At 38.6% G+C, this 18,143-nt stretch overlaps 1 protein-coding gene across 17 annotated transcripts in view; it reads left to right on the top strand.

Moving 5' to 3' along the window:
• ZMYM2 (zinc finger MYM-type containing 2) overlaps positions 1 to 18,143 on the top strand; it is an 87,781-nt gene that overhangs the window by 34,281 nt on the left and 35,357 nt on the right. For 16 of the 17 annotated variants that reach the window (XM_065678598.1, XM_065678597.1, XM_065678596.1 and 13 more), the window contains 4 exons: positions 9,082 to 9,232; positions 10,160 to 10,275; positions 15,637 to 15,753; positions 16,355 to 16,505. In XM_065678598.1, the coding sequence (XP_065534670.1) occupies positions 9,082 to 9,232; positions 10,160 to 10,275; positions 15,637 to 15,753; positions 16,355 to 16,505 (535 nt within the window). The remainder of the gene's footprint in view (positions 1 to 9,081; positions 9,233 to 10,159; positions 10,276 to 15,636; positions 15,754 to 16,354; positions 16,506 to 18,143) is intronic. The other variant, XM_065678595.1, reaches the window with a different exon arrangement.

Here is an 18,143-nt window from a genome sequence, read left to right as displayed (position 1 = left end):
GTTGGTTTTTTTTCTTTCTTGAGGCTTCTTTGTGTTTAATGCCTCCAGTTTCTTGCATCTCTGCAAATCAAGGCCTTCTAGAAATGATCCTGTTCTTGTACGTTTTCTTCTACTTTTATTTACTCCTGCTTTCTGCAGCCATTTATTCTGCCATTTCTGCTTCAGTGTCTGTCTTCAACTGTAGAATTTGCTGCTCTTCAATAAAAACTATATAATCAGCTTCCTTAGGCACGTAAATATCTTTCTTAGTAAGTGTTCAGGATGTTACTTCATGGCTAAAGTGATGTAGGTACATCAGAGAACTTTGTACAGCTTTGTAGTTAGGAAGAAGTACTTATGGTAGTCAAAGTGATGAGGTGTGATCTATGTGAGAGTACAGGAAATTCTTAGGAAGAGGAGTCAAGGAGGTGGTACCATCTAGGTATCAGTTAGGATGGATATAACCACATCTGTGCGCTGCTCTGCCTGAAATAGTTGGATAGGGTTAAGGGGAAGAGGTAGAAAAGGCAAAACAGAAACAGACGTTCAATTAATGTAAAAGTAACTTGTTTTTTGAGGCAGGGATTTCAGCTCTGCTTTTCTCAAAGGCATGAAGACAAGTGCCTTGAGCAGGAAAAAAAACTTGCAAAAAGGGGGAGCATTGACAGTTGGAGACACCAGAGAAAAGTAACTGAACAAGTTATTGATTTGACTGTAGAGTTCAGCTGATGGAATGTACACACAAATCAGTTGGCATTCAAGGGCCACAAAAGCACTTACTTCAGCTTTTGCTCTTAAGACTTGGGCAAATGCTTTTGAGGTATTACTAATCTTAATCTCTTCTGTTGGAGCAGGGAAGAATTTAAGGTTGTTACTCTTGGGGGAGAGATTATGTGGGTGCAGTATTTCAAAAGACTAAATAATACCCTTCTTTCTTTGCTGTTACAGATTCTGCTGACATCTGGTTCTTTTTTTAGATGCGCGTGTTGTTTCTGAATCCATCCGGACCATCCTTCTTTCAAATAAATCTGAAGTAGTTTAGCTGCTTTTTTCTTGGTTGCCTTCTAAGGGTTCTCTGTTACAGAATTCCATGTAGTGAATATCTCTGCATTGCTACTTACAGAAAACTTGTTTCTCCTGAACCTTTCTATTTGAACGCAGGTTGACTGTGGTTCTGTTCGAGAATATTCTTTTATAGAAGTGTTTCTGCTACTTGCCTTATTTCTAGTTCCAAACTGTTAACTCTCTAAAGCTACCAGAGAGGAGTTTGCCTGGATTGATAAGTATGTACTGATCTGTTTTACCGTGGACTGTATCAAATAAACTGCAAAGCATTTTCTTCAGCTGAGAACAAATCTGTGGCTGCTACATAGTGGTGTAGTAATCAGCTGGTATTCTGGTGTTCTCAGTGGGCTGGCTCATGCATGGGAGAAGTAGCAAGAATGGTCTCTTCACTGCAGGCATGTTCTTCATCCTCCTCTCTAGTCTTCTGAAAGCATGTGAAGCAGATTATACTGCTTTTCTCAGTCAAGAATAAAACTAGCACAGATGCGTAGATTCAAGGTGCTTACAATTTTGCAGCCAGAAGGCTTAAGAACAGAGACTTCCATTAGTTTTAGTTGCAAACAGAAGTGAGGCTTACTTCTAAAATGCCATGATATTACAGTATTGGTCTGATATTTATTTGAGGGCTCAGCCTTTTTTTTTTTCTAAGTAGGATGTGTACAAGAAGAGCTCTAGACATCAGCTTTCATAATCCTTTCAGTAAGATGGAAGATCAAGATTCATTTTAAGTTATCTAGTGCTGATAATGGCAAGAATAAAAATTCGTTGGAAACATTCTAAGTGAAATTTCTCTTATTTCCAAGAATTTGGATTTCTGTTTCAACAGTACTTTTATTTCTGGAATACATCTCATTCATCTGTTTAATTTTGCATCCTGATAACCTCTTCTGTACTTGCCAGTTTGAGTTCAATGCTGTTCTAATAGACAGAAGATTTGGAATATATATAGAAGTAGTTACCTTATAAGAATTTTCAAATCACATGAAGCATTTTAATGTCTTTTCTTAGTTACCTATCGTGAGATTGCCTATTGTGAATTAAACCTGATTTCTAGAATTAAGTCTCTAATCAGGTATGTACACAAGTCATGAAACAATGAGTGAGTTTAGAATAAAATATGGTAAGAACAGAAGAGTATTCAGGGTTCTTCATTTACCTTAGACTTTATGCTTTGGAAGATATCAAATACGTAATGGAATGGGATCTAGCTAAAATCAGGTCATCTCATGCAGAATCTAGGTGTAGTGGTGAGGGAGAGGTATAGTTGGACTACTTAGCATCAGTCTTCCCCTTAAAGGGTACTGGGCCATTATCTATAAACTTTTTTTCCTCTGGATGAATTTAGTTTTTTGGGGCTTAGCAATCTAATTGCTACAATTTTCTTTACTATTTGATAGCAATGTTACTTACAATGTTCTTTTAAAACTCCAGTCCTTAAACTTTCATAGGATACTGTAGATTTGAATTTGCCAAAAGTGATGCGTGGAAGGAAAATGCATGATACTTTCATGTGGATTGGTTCTGAGTTAATTTCATCTTTGAATGAACCTTGAAACTGAGAATAGTTTGAATGTGAAGGTTTTTGTCTGTAATCGCTTTTGCCTTCAATTGAAATATCATGGGGAATGCAAGATGAAACCAGTACTTCATCTGAAATGGAAGATAACTGCAAAGAAAGCAGCTTTGGAGGGAAAGCCTTGGCTTTTCTGGTGGACAGCAAGTGGAACAGGAATTATCAAGGTTCCCTTGCAGCAGAGATGGCTGGCTGCATCCTGGGTTGTATCACAGAATGCTTGAGGTTTCAAGGGACCTCTGGGAATTTATCTTGTCCACACCCCTGCTCAACTGGGGTCACATGGAGCAGGTTGTCCAGGACCCTGTCCTTTTGAGTATCTTTAGGGACTCCACGGCCTCTCTGGGCAGCCTTTTATTATACTAGGGAGATCGTAGGCAGCAGGTCAAAGGAAGTGATTTCTATGCTCTGCAGCCCCCATCCTGCACTTCTGAGATGGCATCTGGAGCCTCTGTGTCCAGTTTCAGATAGCGAAGTATGAAAGGCATTGACATGCTGTTGGTAGTTCAGTGGAGACCTATAAGGATGTTTAAAGGGCTGGAGCGCATGATGTAGGAGGACAGCCTTGGAGATCTTAGTTTGTTCAACTCTGAGAAGGCTAAAGGGGGACTGGTCATCTAATTGGGAGCGTATAAAGTTGGACTCTTCCAAGAAGTGCGCTGTGGAAGAAAGATGCAACTTGAAAACAATGAGAAACTTGATTTAGATAGAAGGAACCTCCAGTGATGTTTTGGAATGCTCTTTCTTTGTGATGCTTCAGTTTTACTGGGCAAGATCCTGAGGACCCAGCTCTGGACCTGCGTTGAGCAGGGTTGCACTTGACCTTTGAGGGTTCTCTCTAATCTACATGATTCTGTGATTTTATACTTCAGATCTTTAAAAAGTCAGGAAGTTTTGAGTTTGTTGTGGTTTGGGTTTGTGGGTTTTTGGTGGTTTCTTGGTTTTCTAGGGTTCTTTGTTTTGGGTTGGGTTTTGTTTTTTTTTTGTTGTTGTTGTTGTTTTTCTTTTTTTCTTTCCCAATTCCCCTTTTACTTAGCAATGACGTTTTTGGTAATCTTCGTTCTGTTTTTTGCTTTGCCGGAGAAGTTTGTTCTTCTGCCTCCTGCCCTGAAATACCAAGAACATGACACAGCTTTACATTTTCTGGAATTTCTTTTCTGAACTCCCACTTTTCCTTGAGGATGGTGAAAATACCCAATTAAGTAAAAACCTTCTATAGTCAGAACATGAAAACAGCTGTTCTGGTTCAGATTAGGGGTTGAAATTCGTGCAGTATATGTAAGTGGGCACGTAGGGAAGAATAAAAACAGGGCAGATACTTACGATATTTCTCCAAGCATTCTGTTAAGCTTCTGACTCCAGAGGTCAAGGGATCTCTTGAACTTTATGCAATGTTCCTGTGTGCTGTTTTTAGCAGATACCTTTAATTAGTTCTTGTCCAGCCTCCTTTTGAACACATACAAGCGTTTTTTCCATCCATGACACTCTGGTACGATCTGCTGACCTCCTGCTTGGCGTGTGAAGAGCTTGCCTCGTTTTGTTTGTTTTGAAGTGACTTCTGTTGATACTCATATGTGATTTCCCGTAGTTGTTAGTATTAGAAAAAACAATGAACAGTTGATCCCACGTGATACCATTTTTGGTTCTGTTGTTATCCTCTGAAATTGTCTTGTTTCCAAGCCAAAAATCCTTCTAAGACTGCTCTTTGATCCAATGTATTTCTGTAGTTCTCGTTAGTTTTAGTGAATCTTCTGTTTATTCTAGCCAGAATGCTACTTCTAGGGAAAGAATTCTCAGATGCTGTGTTTTTCTGGAGAGTGAAACTAATACTGCAAATTCTTAGAGATGAAAGATAACGTGATGAATGTGAGAGCAGAAATCTAAGTTATCTGAGAACCTTGAGAAGAGTGCCTCATCTGGAAATCTGACACTTAAGAACAAGAGAAGGTTCTTCATTTTCATAGGCTATGCAAAAGCATGGTGTAGTACAGTACGATGTTCTCTGCTGATGCTGTCGATGAAGGAAGCCTTTGAGCTTGATAAGCTATTAATCATAGAATCATAGAATAGCTAGAGTTGGAAAGGACCTTAAGATCATCTGGTTCCAACCCCCCTGCCGTGGGTAGGGACACCTCAACTAAGCCATGTCACCAAAGGCTCTGTCCAAACTGGCCTTGAACTCCGCCAGGGATGTAGCATTCACAACTTCCCTGGGCAACCCATTCCAGTGTCTCACCACCCTCATAGTAAAGAATTTCCTCCTTATATCCAATCTAAACTTTCCCTGTTTAAGTTTTAGCCCATTACCCCTTGTCCTATCACTATGGTCCCTAACGAAGAGTATGTAACCATGATGATGTTCTTATGTCACCTTCATCCCAGGTGTTATTAATGGCACTTGGTAGAAGCTTTTAAATTCTATTTTCTTTCTTTAGTGTTTTTTTTTTTTTTTTTAAGTGGAGTTGCCTTTTTTTTTTCCTAGGTACAGACACACCCCTCAATTTCTGTTATTCATGATAAATTTAAAACTCTTTATCATTAAACAGTGATGTTAAGACTTGGCCTATGAAGCATTACCTAGCTGTCTGTCATAAAAGCTATAGTATTTGCTATCCTCCTAGAGAAGCAGCTGCATTTTGCCTTTTATTTCTTCCAGCAATGAGGCCTTGAATGTGGTTATGGCATTGTAATTTATTTGAGCATAAAGACTTTCATAGATGAGTGGTGTAGGCCAGTCTAAGAGGATAGAGCCATAGAATAGTTAGGGTTGGAAAGGGCCTTACGATCATCTAGTTCCAACCCCCCTGCCGTGGGCAGGTACACCTCTCACTAAACCATGTCACCCAAGGCTCTGTCCAACCTGGCCTTGAACACCTCCAGGGACTGAGTATTCACAACTTCCCTGGGCAACCCATTCCAGTGCCTCACCACCCTAACAGGAAAGAACTTCTTCCTTATATCCAATCTAAACTAACCCTGTTTAAGTTTTAACCCATTACCCCTTGTCCTATCACTACAGTCCCTAATGAAGAGTCCCTCCCCAGCATCCTTATAGGCCCCCTTCACATACTGGAAGGCTGCTATGAGGTCTCCACGCAGCCTTCTCTTCTCCAGGCTGAACAGCCCCAACTTTCTCAGCCTGTCTTCATACGGGAGGTGCTCCAGTCCCCTGATCATCCTCGTGGCCCTCCTCTGGACTTGTTCCAGCAGTTCCATGTCCTCTTTATGTTGAGGACACCAGAACTGCACACAATACTCCAGGTGAGGTCTCACAAGAGCAGAGTAGAGGGGCAGGATCACCTCCTTCGACCGGCTGGTCACGCTCCTTTTGATGCGGCCCAGGATACGGTTGGCTTTCTGGGCTGTGAGTGCACACTGAAGCTGGCTCATGTTCATTTTCTCATCGACCAACACTCCCAAGTTCTTCTCCACAGGGCTGCTCTGAATCTCTTTTCTGCCCCACCTGTAGCTGTGCCTGGGGTTGCTCTGATTAATAAATAAAACACCTGTATAATGCTGATTGAATACATTTAGGTATGTGTTGATCTTTGTAATAGTGATGTACTCCTTTTGACTATTCAGACTTACAAGTTTGGAGAGTGCTGGCATGAGTGATAATGCAGGAGAACTTCAGCTTGAAGGAGATGATGATTACAAGATTTCAGGAGCAATAAATCTGAAGAGGTTTCGGGCATTTTAAGTTTTTGTTCTTCACCAGTGCCCTGCTGCCTTCAGTTGTGTAACAACATGTTTGAACTTCTAATATTGCAGAAATGCTCAAACACTTTTCTTAGTTGCTTTGACAAGAGTCAAGTAAAGGCTTTGCTGTTCTGCTTTTGTTTCTACCTGCAAAATCTTCTACATCTTTGATATGTTTTCTGGCATTTCATATTCTTGTAGTCTTGGTAATTTAGATCTAGGTTTCCTGGATTATCACTAGATATTAATGGAGATTGTTCTTGTTGTTTTTAAGTCTGAAAGAACTAGAGCAAAAATCAGTAAAGAACTCTGGTATTATAAGGGTGTTTGACATTCAGAAGCAGTGGACATGTTGTTCCACTGTACTTTGTGTGCATGATTCTCTCTTGACATCATTTAAATAATGTATTTCAGATGCTGATAGCAAAAGCTATTTCTACTTTCAAGGGATTTTTGTAGCAATGTGGTTTGTGACACCATGAATCTTTTTCCTTTGTGCTCTGATCAGCTTACTGTAAATTCATTTATTAAACCTGGTCTTTTAATCTTTTAAATTTTTCTTTCAGACCTAGAACTTGTAAAAATTTCACTTACCTGTGCACTGTTTTCTGATGATATTCCTGAATACTCTTTGTTAAGGTTTTAGCATATTTGCATGAGTACTTCTAGATTTACATTTTAGTTTATTCTAGAGGTACCAAGATTATTTGTGCATGCAGATTTTTTTTTGGTGGCTGTTGTCAGTTAAGCTTGTTCAAGAAGTCAGGTCCTCTGTAAACTGACCTTCTGTATCCTCACTGGTAGTGTAATTTGAACTATTCTTGATGGCCTGCTTTTGTCTATTAGCCTGTCAGAGGAGATAAATGTGTATTGGCAGAATAGCTCCAACTCTATAGAACAGTATAATAGCTGCATTTTGGTCTTGGTACTTAGTGCAGATTTTGTCAGTATTGTGGCTGCTTCTGAGGACTGTTAAATTTTTAAAGGCAGATGGAAAAAGGTGAAGATTGGAAGGAAGGATCCTGGAGTTGTATAAAATACTCTCCTCTAGGTATTTCATGATGGAAATCCGCAGCAAAGGTTTAATCAAAGCAGTATGTGGAAATTGTGAAGTCTGGTATTTTAAAATTTTGCTGATTTCTGCAAGGTGGTGCAGCCTATTTGTGGCAGAGGCATGTGTATTTGTTAACTTTTATAGACGTGTTTTTACTATAGGAAAGGCAGTACATGTTATAAAACAGCTGCTTCTCTAGCCGTTTGAAGGACTGGATTTAGCTGGTTCTCAAATTTAGGCAGTTAAAGATAGGAAGAGTAAAGTTACACACTGAAGCTCCTGTTACTCTGAACAAAGTGAAGTGCCTATGAAACATGCTTTGCCTTTTCTTCCCCCTTCAGTACTTAAGAAGGAGGGAGGGAAAGGTAGTTTCAAAATCATGCAACATAAGGGAGAAGGTGCTTGACTGTCAGTAGACTCAAAAGGAGAGAGTCTGTCTGATGCCTGAAAGAGGGTTAATTTATATTAGATACTAGGAAGAAATTCTTTACTATGAGGGCAGTGGGACAGGTTGCCCAGAAAAGCTGTGGCTGCCCCATCCCTGGAAATGTTCGAGGCCAGGTTGGATGAGGCTTTGAGCAACCTGGTGGAAGGTGTCCCTGCCTGTGGCAGGGGGGTTGGAACTAGATGAGCTTTCAGGTCCCTTCCAACTCAAGCCATTCTGTAATTCTATGATAAGAGACTCATTGATGTTCAAATAAGGAATTCTGTGATCAGTGTCAAAACCATGATGCTTTATTTGGGCAAGGAAGGTGTCTACACATTTCGTCTTCAAACTTGATTTATAGTGTTTGAGATACTTGCCTAACACTTAAGCATGTAATACATGTGGCAGATCAGAATTCTTGATTTTGTGTGTCAGCTGTGTCATTGGTATTTCTGCTTGGTGTGACTTTCCTGTGCTTTTATAGAACATTTGTTCCCTTTTGTGGGAAACTGTTTATTGACTGACTTCTCTGAGAGATGTCAAAATTGAGTCTGTTAACCAGGTTCATGGAATCACAGTTCCTCATTGGATTCAATGAGGAGCATAGGAACCATGCAGTGTGTTTTTCTGCCTAGAGGACTGGAACTAGTAGAGAAGTTAAATGTTCTCCCAACGGTGCTGTTACCAAGAAGCTGCTATGTTTAACTCATGCTTGATAATATTAAGGATGTTACAATTTGGAGTGTACAATTTATTCTTTTTTAAAATTAAGCACCTATTTTATATCCTTCATCTTTGCCATATCAGACTGCATTTCTTGTCTTAGAACCATTGTCCCATCAATGAGGATTGTTGTTTCAAAGTCTCCAGCTCAGCACAAGTTGCTGTGTACTCTTACTACAGTTCATAGTTTGCACATGGTGTGGTTTGGGACAGGGTGTTTTGGGGGTTTTGGGGGTGGTTGTTGTTGGTTTTGGTTTTGGGTTTGGTTTTTTTTTTTTTTTTGTTGTTCATTTGCATGTGTTTTTTTGATAGGTGTGTTTGGTTTTTGTCTTCACACAGAAGTTTAGTTTTAGCCTGCTTTTTCACAGGAGTAAGAGACCCAGCCATAGAGTTGAATGCTCTGGAGACGATGATCATGAAAGTTAGTTAGTATAGAAAGGTTCTGATGGGGAAGCAAACTGCAGAAGTAGATAAGTTTTCCTTTGTGTTTGTTATACCATAATTTAAAACTAAAAGCCAAACATAGTTTTAACTGGTGTTTTGCTTTGTTTTATGTTTTAGAAATATGGCAAATTAACATCTTGTAGTGGCTGCAGAGCTCAGTGCAGGTTTTTTGACATGACTCAGTTCATAGAACCTAATGGATGTACGGAGCCATACTGCTCAACTGTATGCATGAATACATACAAATCAAAATATGCAGAATCACAAAGTAAGTGAAAAGGATGATGGATCTTCTTCACTGCTAAGACTAGACTTTCTTTTTTTTTTAGGTTTGAACACTGGGGGTGGGTGGGTTTGGTTTAGAATTAATCTATGCAGTTGTGACTTCATAGGGTTTTTAAACTAACTAAAAAGTAACAAGCCCCTGTTTTCCCCCCTCTTTTCTCTCTCTTCCCCCCACCCCTAAAAAAACCCCCAAACCAACTCCCTCCCCAAAAAACTCCAAAAAAATCCACCAACCAACCGAAACCCCTAAAAACCCAAAAACAAAGCAAAAAGAACATCTTATATTCAGCACTAGTAAATGACTCCTGAGGGGTCGTTTTCTGGCCTTTTTGCTTGATGTCAGAAACAGTTTTCAACTCTCTTAAGGCTTTGTGAGAAAAAATGTTGAGACGTAATGTGCTCTAGTGTGTCACAGAATGATAGTGCAATTTTCATGCATATGAATTAATATTCTTTTTTTCTGTGATCCAACCCCATGCTATTTTATCTCCTCAAGTAACAACTGGAGAAGGATGGAGGTGGTTATAATGTATGTGGATATTGTATAGGTAGAATTTTTAATCTGTTAAAGGAACTGGTCAATAACTCAAAATGTGTGTGTTCTTCAAATATGCGAAGTAGGCATAGGTCTTAGTTCAGCAAACTTAAAGTTGAAAATGTTCTAATGAATTTTATAGTAAAAGTGCAATTTTGTATTTAATGCTGATCTTTAGTGGAAGAATTCAACCTTTTCAATTTCTTTTGGTTTATGTGGCTTGCAGAAGCTGACTGGAAAACAGACAAATCAGAGCTTTTCACATTGAAATGGTGGGAAGAGCTGACCTGTAATCCAGTATATTTTTATTTTTAATTTTTTTTCTTTGCTACTATTTTGTGTTAATTTTGTTTGTAAACTACATTTTTCTTTTAGGTATGGGAATTATTTGCCACTTTTGTAAACGAAACTCTTTACCTCAGTATCAAGCCACAATGCCTGATGGAAAACTGTACAGCTTTTGCAGTTCCAGTTGTGTAGCTAAATTTCAGGTTAGCTGTTGTGTTAAGTGTTTTCCTCCCTAAATATTCGTGTATTTGTGTTTGTGTTAAGTATTTGCATATTTAATTCACTTGTATATATGTGTTTATGAGCTATAATTAACATAGCAGATGCTTCTGACTCATAACAATTTCTTTGAGCAAAGTATTCTTTCATAATGACAACAGTAACTGCTGCCTTAAACTTACAAAATCTGATAATAACCCTTTTCTCCTTGATATACCATAAGAAAACACAAAGTAATATCACTGGTAATCCTTTTACCACCCAAGCCTCTTTATGGAGATGAGCTGTTCAGCATTGAAGATCAACAAATTTCATCTCTCATACTAAATACAGTAACAACGTTCTAATGTTGAATATTGTACAAACAAAAGGTGTGTCGTGGGGGAATAGTGACTGTCTCTGAAATGAAAGGTTAGCACCTAAGCCATGAGAGCATTTATGGACAAACCTAGTTGTTTAAATTATGTCCAGAAACCAGAGTGTTGCAAGCATAATGATATGCACACTGGACAAAGCTGCTATGCTTGTTGAAAATTGTCAAATTTTTAATAAGATTTAAGGCATATGAAGATATGTTGTAGTCATTAATCTCTGGGTGATTGAAGAACGCTTAAAAGACAGTGTTTCAATTTTTGTACATAAAAACAGTTTCCCCAGATTGGGACTGTGTAATTGATAACTGTCTCCTCATGTGTTGTTGAACAGTCACACCCATACAGGGTTTTCCCATTTGTCATTATACTCCACTCTTTTCATCAGCTAGAAAGCAAATCAATCTCTTGATTACTTCCTTAATATACCCTCGATAGGGCCTTCCCTTATATAGCCCTTCTCTGTGCTTTCATCTTAACCAATTCAGTAGATGTCTGTCTGTAGAACTGATTAACAGAATAGGTGCAGATTGTTAGTATGTAATGACCAGTCTATAATATTCAAACTCATTTGACATCTACTTTATTCTGCGTAGTCTTACAATTAATTGCAGCCCCAAGAGCTCTCAGAACAAAACCTTTCTGCTATTTGAGTAAGAAAAATAAAGCTAGTGAATGACAAATGCAGCCTGTGGCTTCCTGGATTTGCATATAAGTCAGTATTAAGCAGCATTATTGAATATAACTGCTGGATCGGTTGATTCTGCTTGTGGATTTCTTACCTTGCTGAGACCTTGTTAATGCTTCTGTTGCAATTTGTGTTATATGCAGATCTGTTTCTCTAATATTGGCAAGGAGTTTAATTAGAGCAGCCATATAGTCTCGTTTTTTAGTAAAGACCAAGAATGGGTAGGTGGTCACTTGCTTACAGTTAGCTTGCTCACATATCTTAGAATAGTTTTCATATATTCACTGTCTGTAATAATAAAATTCATTCACCATTAAGTAAGAGTTGATTGTATGAGACCAGCTTCTTTGTTCCATTAATTTAGTATTTAGGTGGAAAGGACAGTATACCATTATGTGAGCATTGGACTGTAAGTGTTTCTTTGAGGATTTTCTTCTACCTAAGTGACACATAAGGGATTGAACCACATCGAGAAAATGGTTTAATCCATTTGGTCAGTTGCAGTGCTTTCTGCAATGATCTCTTAAAAAATGACCAGTTCACTTTGGAACTCTGTATTTTTTTATTGTTTACTATTCCAGATAAATCTTGCTTTAATTTTCTGGCATGTATATTCATTCCTTTTTCCTACTGTACCTATTCTTCCCATACATTTTTCTTTGTTAGGGGCTACCCTTTTCAGAACAGAATAACTGCTATTTCAGGTCTGCATCTTCCTTCTGCAAAAATTTTAGTCCTCCTGGTTTACAAATGGGTTGGACTATTTAAATTCCCAATTTGTTTACACTACTTTAGGGTTGATTGTAATTTTACTTTATGAACAACTTTCTAGCAATTTTAATGTACTAAAATATTTGAAAGATTTGGTTGAGCTGCTTGTTGTGCAACTTAACGTCCTTAACTTAACTTATCTATATTCTCCTTTGTGTGGAGAGCTTGTAAGAGTATTCATCCTTGTAAGAAAGAGGGTAAAGGAGGAAAAATAGCTGGCTTGATGTGATTTTTTTGTGTGGTAGTTGGTGGTAGAATAGTGCGACTGTGTTTTGTCATCTTCCGTGCTCTGTCTTGGAGGATGTTACTGCAAAGTTTATGACAAAACTGTTCAAAAGCTGTATTGTTTTAGGCCTGGGTCAGTTGAAGACCTTGTTCTGAACTTGTCTGTTACGGAAAAATAAACTGCTAATTTATGTATTGTGAACATGGAGGTTGTGGTATAAGTGTCTTCCCAAAGTTAGAAACTGTATGTCTTAAAGTACAGGCTGTGTTGCAAAACATGAGTCTATACAAAATGTTCAGATTTCACCACACAATTTATGGATGGCTCTGGAGAGTTGTAGGACCAGTATGTGTAAGAATTACAAGTACAGTCATTTTTAGCAGGTTTCTCACATTGGTTGTTTGCTAATCTTGTGTTCTCTTTGACCATCATTAGGGTGTCTGTAAGTGTTCTTCGTTATATACCTTAAAACTCTCTTCCTTACACCTACATATATTTTAAAAATCAAGTGTGTTGTAGCAGGAATCATGAAGGAAGCCTGGCATGCTTGTCAGAAATATTTTTTCCAAATCTGATAGCATGGAAGACTCTATTATTTTTGTTATGAGGCTGGAAGATCTGTGTGTGCATGACCATAAAGGGAGTGTTTGGTTCCTTCCCCATTTAGTTTAGAACCTTTGATTTTGCTTGTGGAACGGTCTTAGTGGATGACCTATTTAGAACAGCCAAAGTCTAGCAGTCTTCTCTCAACCTTGGGGACATTTGCTGGGTATAATGGGAAAAATATGACAATACTGTATGTGGGCATCAGACTGTGTTAAAGTCATTACAGAGTCACAGAAACATCTAGGTTGCAAAAGACCTTTAAGATCAAGTCCAACCATGGGACAGTGGACCACTGGAATAAAGGTGTGTCCTGGGTTCAGCAGTAGCAGTCATTTTTCTCCTTCTTAGTAGCTGGTGCAGCACTGTGTTTTGACTTTCGGCCTAGGAACTGAGCTGATAACACAAATGTTTTAGTCTGACCAAGGACTTTCCGAGCCTCGTGCTCTGCCAGGGATGAGTGGAGGCTGGGAGGAAGCAAAGACAGGACACCTGACCCAAGCTAGCCAAAGAGGTATTCCATACCACAGCACGTCATGCCCAGGGAGGTAACTGGGAGTTATCCGGAAGGGCACGGGCTCTCCTCAGGGGGGTTGAACTCGTTTGGTGGTGGAATTGTATTCTCTTCCCTTGTTATTTCCCTTATCATTATTATCATTGGTGGTAGTAGCAGTGGTTTGTGTTATACCTTAGTTACTGGGCTGTTCTTATCTCAACCTGTGGGAGTTACATTCTCTCGATTCTTCTCCCCATCCCTCCAGGAGCAGGGTGGGGGGGGTGGGGGGACGGGGAAGTATAGGGTGGGGGGGAGTGAGTGAATGAGCTGTGTGGCTCCCTTTAAACCACGACAGGGTGGCATCTTTTCTGCTGCCTATGTCAGTTTGTTCTTAGGTCTTGTCCATGATTGGGAACTGTACATGGTTACTTAATGTCTGCAAACTTTTGTACAGAGTTAGTGCATCTGCATAAGGAGATATCACTTGCACTGCTAGCTAGCATTCAGCAATATTGGTTCACTTATGTAAGGGTTTATGTCACTATCAGTTTCATTACAATTTATTTTATTTTTAGTGTAGGTAAACCCTTAGTAACAGGAGAGTTTGAAGATACGTTTTAAGTTTTTCACTGTTACAAGGTGAAGAGGTAGTAACTAATCTCTCTGAAGATAACTGTTTTTTTTCCTTAAATATATTTGTCTTGTTGCAAATGATGTGGGAAGGTTTGAGAACATGGAAGTAAGAAATTTGTCCTGAGTGATCAAGTGACTGTGATTATTACTGATTCAGATTTTATCCTGAACATCGCATGTGTAATACACTGTCCTGGGTTCAGCAGTAGCAGTCATTTTTCTCCTTCTCGGTAGCTGGTGCAGCGCTGTGTTTTGACTTTTGGCCTGGGAACAGAACTGATAACACAAATGGTTTAGTCTGACCAAGGACCTTCTGAGCCTCATGCTCTGCCAGGGAGGAGGGAAAGCCAGGAGGAAGCAGAGACAGGACACCTGACCCAAACTAGCCAGAGAGGTATTCCATACCACAGCACGTCATGCCCAGGATGTAATGGAGAGTTACCCGGAAGGGCTAGGTTCTGCAGGGTTGGATGAGGTATCTGTGGTCAGTTGGGTGGGGTGGGCCGAGTTATCAGTCGGCTGGTGCTGAGGTGTTGTATTCTTTCCCCTTGTTATTTCCTTTATCATTATTATTACTGGTGGTAGCAGTAGTGATTTGTGTTATGCCTTAGTTACTAAACTGCTCTTATCTCAGCCCGTGGGAGTTGCATTCTTTTCAGGTCTCCTCTCTGTCCCTCTGGGAGTAGGGGGAGGGCAAGAAGCAGGGGGGAGTGAGAGAGCGACTGTGTGATTTATGGCTGACTTTTGTTTAAACCACGACATACACTAGTAGTTGTTGCTTGATCTAGGGAACATGCTAAAGACTGTATCTGTAGACATGTAAGACCTACTGTAAAATTGAGTTCTGTGTCTACTGATTGCCTCAGAAATGCATTAAGTTAATGATTCAATTACAGAATTAAATTCTTATACCTATACATGCAATCTGCAGTATTTTTCTCAACCTGCTAACCCATGATTGTTTAGGGGCTGGCTGTTTGAATGGTTGCATCTTCTTGCTTGACTGAGGCCTGCTAGGACTATTAGCTAGTTTTCTCTTAATTCAAGTAGAGGCAGGGTTTCTTGCTGAAGGCCTTTTACTTTAATATTTGTAGTATCAAGGGGTTTGCTTAAGGTGTTGATAATCTGCCTTGGTGAGGTTTAAATTTGAAAATACATATTTATAGGTCTTTGTCTGAACTTCTGTGACCAAAATAAAGCAAGCTGTGAAATGTATTTATCTGGAAATACATCTTTTGTGATTAAGAGGTATTCAATTTTGGGAAACTTTTTTCCTCTTTTTTGGCATTTCTAATTACCCATACCAGGTATTAGAAAGGTAAGGTATGAGAAAAACAGCCTGAAGTAATAATCGTGGAAGTAAGGGTAAGGATTTAAGATTGGAAAACCTAAGGTGACAAGGGAAAAGGAATTAAGGCAAAAGACTGGCCTACTGTGCTTTTTCCAGAAATGCTCTTGAGCTTGCTTATGAACTCTCAGATTTTCAAACATTTAGGCTTAATTGAAAACACATTCTAGAAGTAACTAAGAAGTGATATGTCTGTCTGTGTTTTTCAGACTCTCAGTGTGCAATCTTCAACAAACAGTCAGTTTGTCTCTCCCAGTGATATTCAGTTGAAATGTAATTATTGCAAAAGTTCTTTTTGTTCGAAGCCAGAAGTACTGGAATGGGAGGTAAGAGGGGTTTTAGTACTTTTAGAATGATGAAGTGTTTCCAAATTTAAACTGTTTTTTCAGTACAGTTGCTGTAGATAGGTACTTTCTAAGGTGGTGAAGCTTAAAAAATTAAGCTAATAAAGTCTACCTGGTTCTGTAGAATATCATTTAACTTTAGTATGGATAAAAGCAGAAATCTGTTTATAAATAACAAATAAAAAAGCATCTGTGGAATTTAAAGAAAAAGGTTAAAGATCAGATGTAAGTTTGAAATATGCTTCAACTGTGTGACTGTAGATACTGACTGTAGGGATAGACCATTGTTACACTTCTCTATTGAACTGAGAGAAGTATCTGAAGAGGATGTGCTAATATTGATTGGCATATTTCCTGCTTAGCATTTTCATATGAAATTATGAGTATATGTAGCACTTGTAGTCAGCTTGATTGAGAGTTGTTAATTTTTAGCATTAGAAGTCGTGGCCAAATGATGTGTTTGCGCTTCTGTTTACTTTTCATGTTAAAGTTGTCTTAATGGCTAACTGTTATTTATAATGTTGAACTATCAAAACCTTTAGATTTTATCCCTATTCATGATGCTTTACAACTCTGCTTTTAGAACAAAGTGTATCAGTTCTGCAGCAGAGCATGTGCTGATGATTATAAGAAACTGCATTGCATAGTTACGTACTGTGAATACTGTCAAGAAGAGAAAACGCTGCATGAGACCGTGAATTTCTCTGGCATCAGAAGACCCTTTTGTAGTGAAGGTCTGTATGTATTTGTTTTTTTCCTAAGGTATTGGCATTGTAGTTTTACTGCAGTTGACTTACTATGTTCATATGTAATGCTAAAATTTAAGGTAACAACTCATTCTGTTGTACTTGAGGCTAAGCCAGAAGTTTCTTCATTATTATTAATGAAGTGCATGTTCCTGTTAATTTATCTGAGCTGCTTTTATGGTTTTTTTTAATTGAGGTTTTTTACCACTTAGGTTAAGGAAGTGTGAGCAATGCTTTTAAGCTTGTGTGTGTATAAATACATACACATGTATGCACGTGCATATGTACATATGTACAAAAAAAATGATACGGAAATTCTTTTCTTGAAATGCACGCTGCAGAGCTTGTACCAGTACTAACTGCACTGAGGAATAGCAAATCGAAGCTTTCTCTTCCATTAATAGCTTGAAAAATGTAATAAGACAGTGGAAATTCTACATTTGTTTTAGAATGGGTATTCAAACAATAACTTGAATGATGTATGTTGATTACAGTCATTATAATTTTCCTGACTAATGATTTCGATATTCAAAAATAAACTGCAATGAAGATATATGGGCATAAGATTCTTTTAAATTACGTTAAGATACCGTTTTAATAGAAGCAGCAAAATACAGTCTTAACAAGAACCTATCCACTTCTGGTGAGCTGTCCTTCAATCCTTGTAAGTTTTAGCTAGGAGTTTGGATGACCTATCTCTGCAGATACAGGGAATATTTTTTCCTTTAGTTATAATAATAATGCTTTCACTATCATTTGATAAACTTTGCTGAAGATCTCTGCTTTCAAGCATATTAAACAGCTGATGTGCCAATTTATTTGTAGCAGGATCCTATTAAGCTGGAGAGGGGTAGAGTGTGAAGCCAGAGGTGGCCTTCCTTCTGTGTGATTCCCTTACATCTCTGGGCTCAGCAGTCTTTTGTTTCTGATGAATGGAGTGTGGTGGCTTAGGTTTCTTTGCCATCATTACTTTCTTCTTGTGTTCTGGAGTGCAGAGTGATAGCTGGAGAGGAAAAAAAGGACAAAGCAAGGCCAAGTTTTACAGTGTATCATTGCAGTGCTGAATAACATCTACTTAGAAATTGTGTGAATAAAACAATTCCACAGAATATATTCAAAGACAAGAATGAACTTTTTTGGCCTGGATGTTACAGTATATGTTGGTATTACTGTGAGTACTTAGGATTCCCTCATTTTAAAGCCTGGTGGCTATCACTATGAAATCAATAAGATTCATAATGCAATCTATGCCATATTACTACTTTCATAGATGCATTTTTCTATCAGGAAGCTTGAAATAAGAGAGAACTTGTATTTTCTATTGGAGAATTTGAAGAAGGAAAGAAATAAAAACAGTCTCCTGCATGAATACAGTTACGAAATGGGGGGAATCAGTTGCTAGATGTCCTAGTGTGGGTCCTGAGTTTGCATTTGTTGGACTGCCAGCTTGAGAGCAAAGCTGATCTTTAAGGATGAATATGCCAAATGTTACCACTAAAACAAAGTTTATTGGCTTACTGTGATGATCTGAACTAAATCAGAGAGAGAAGGTAGTCAAAGCCACCATTAAGTAGAATGTAACTTGAATAAATACAGCGCACGTCTGCTAGCTGTAGCTTAGCTTTG

The sequence above is a fragment of the Lathamus discolor genome, chromosome 4 (assembly GCF_037157495.1).
Source record: "Lathamus discolor isolate bLatDis1 chromosome 4, bLatDis1.hap1, whole genome shotgun sequence".
NCBI classification, from domain to species: domain Eukaryota; kingdom Metazoa; phylum Chordata; class Aves; order Psittaciformes; family Psittacidae; genus Lathamus; species Lathamus discolor.
Note: the sequence above shows the minus strand (reverse complement) of the source record. Positions and strands in the feature narration are given on the sequence as shown.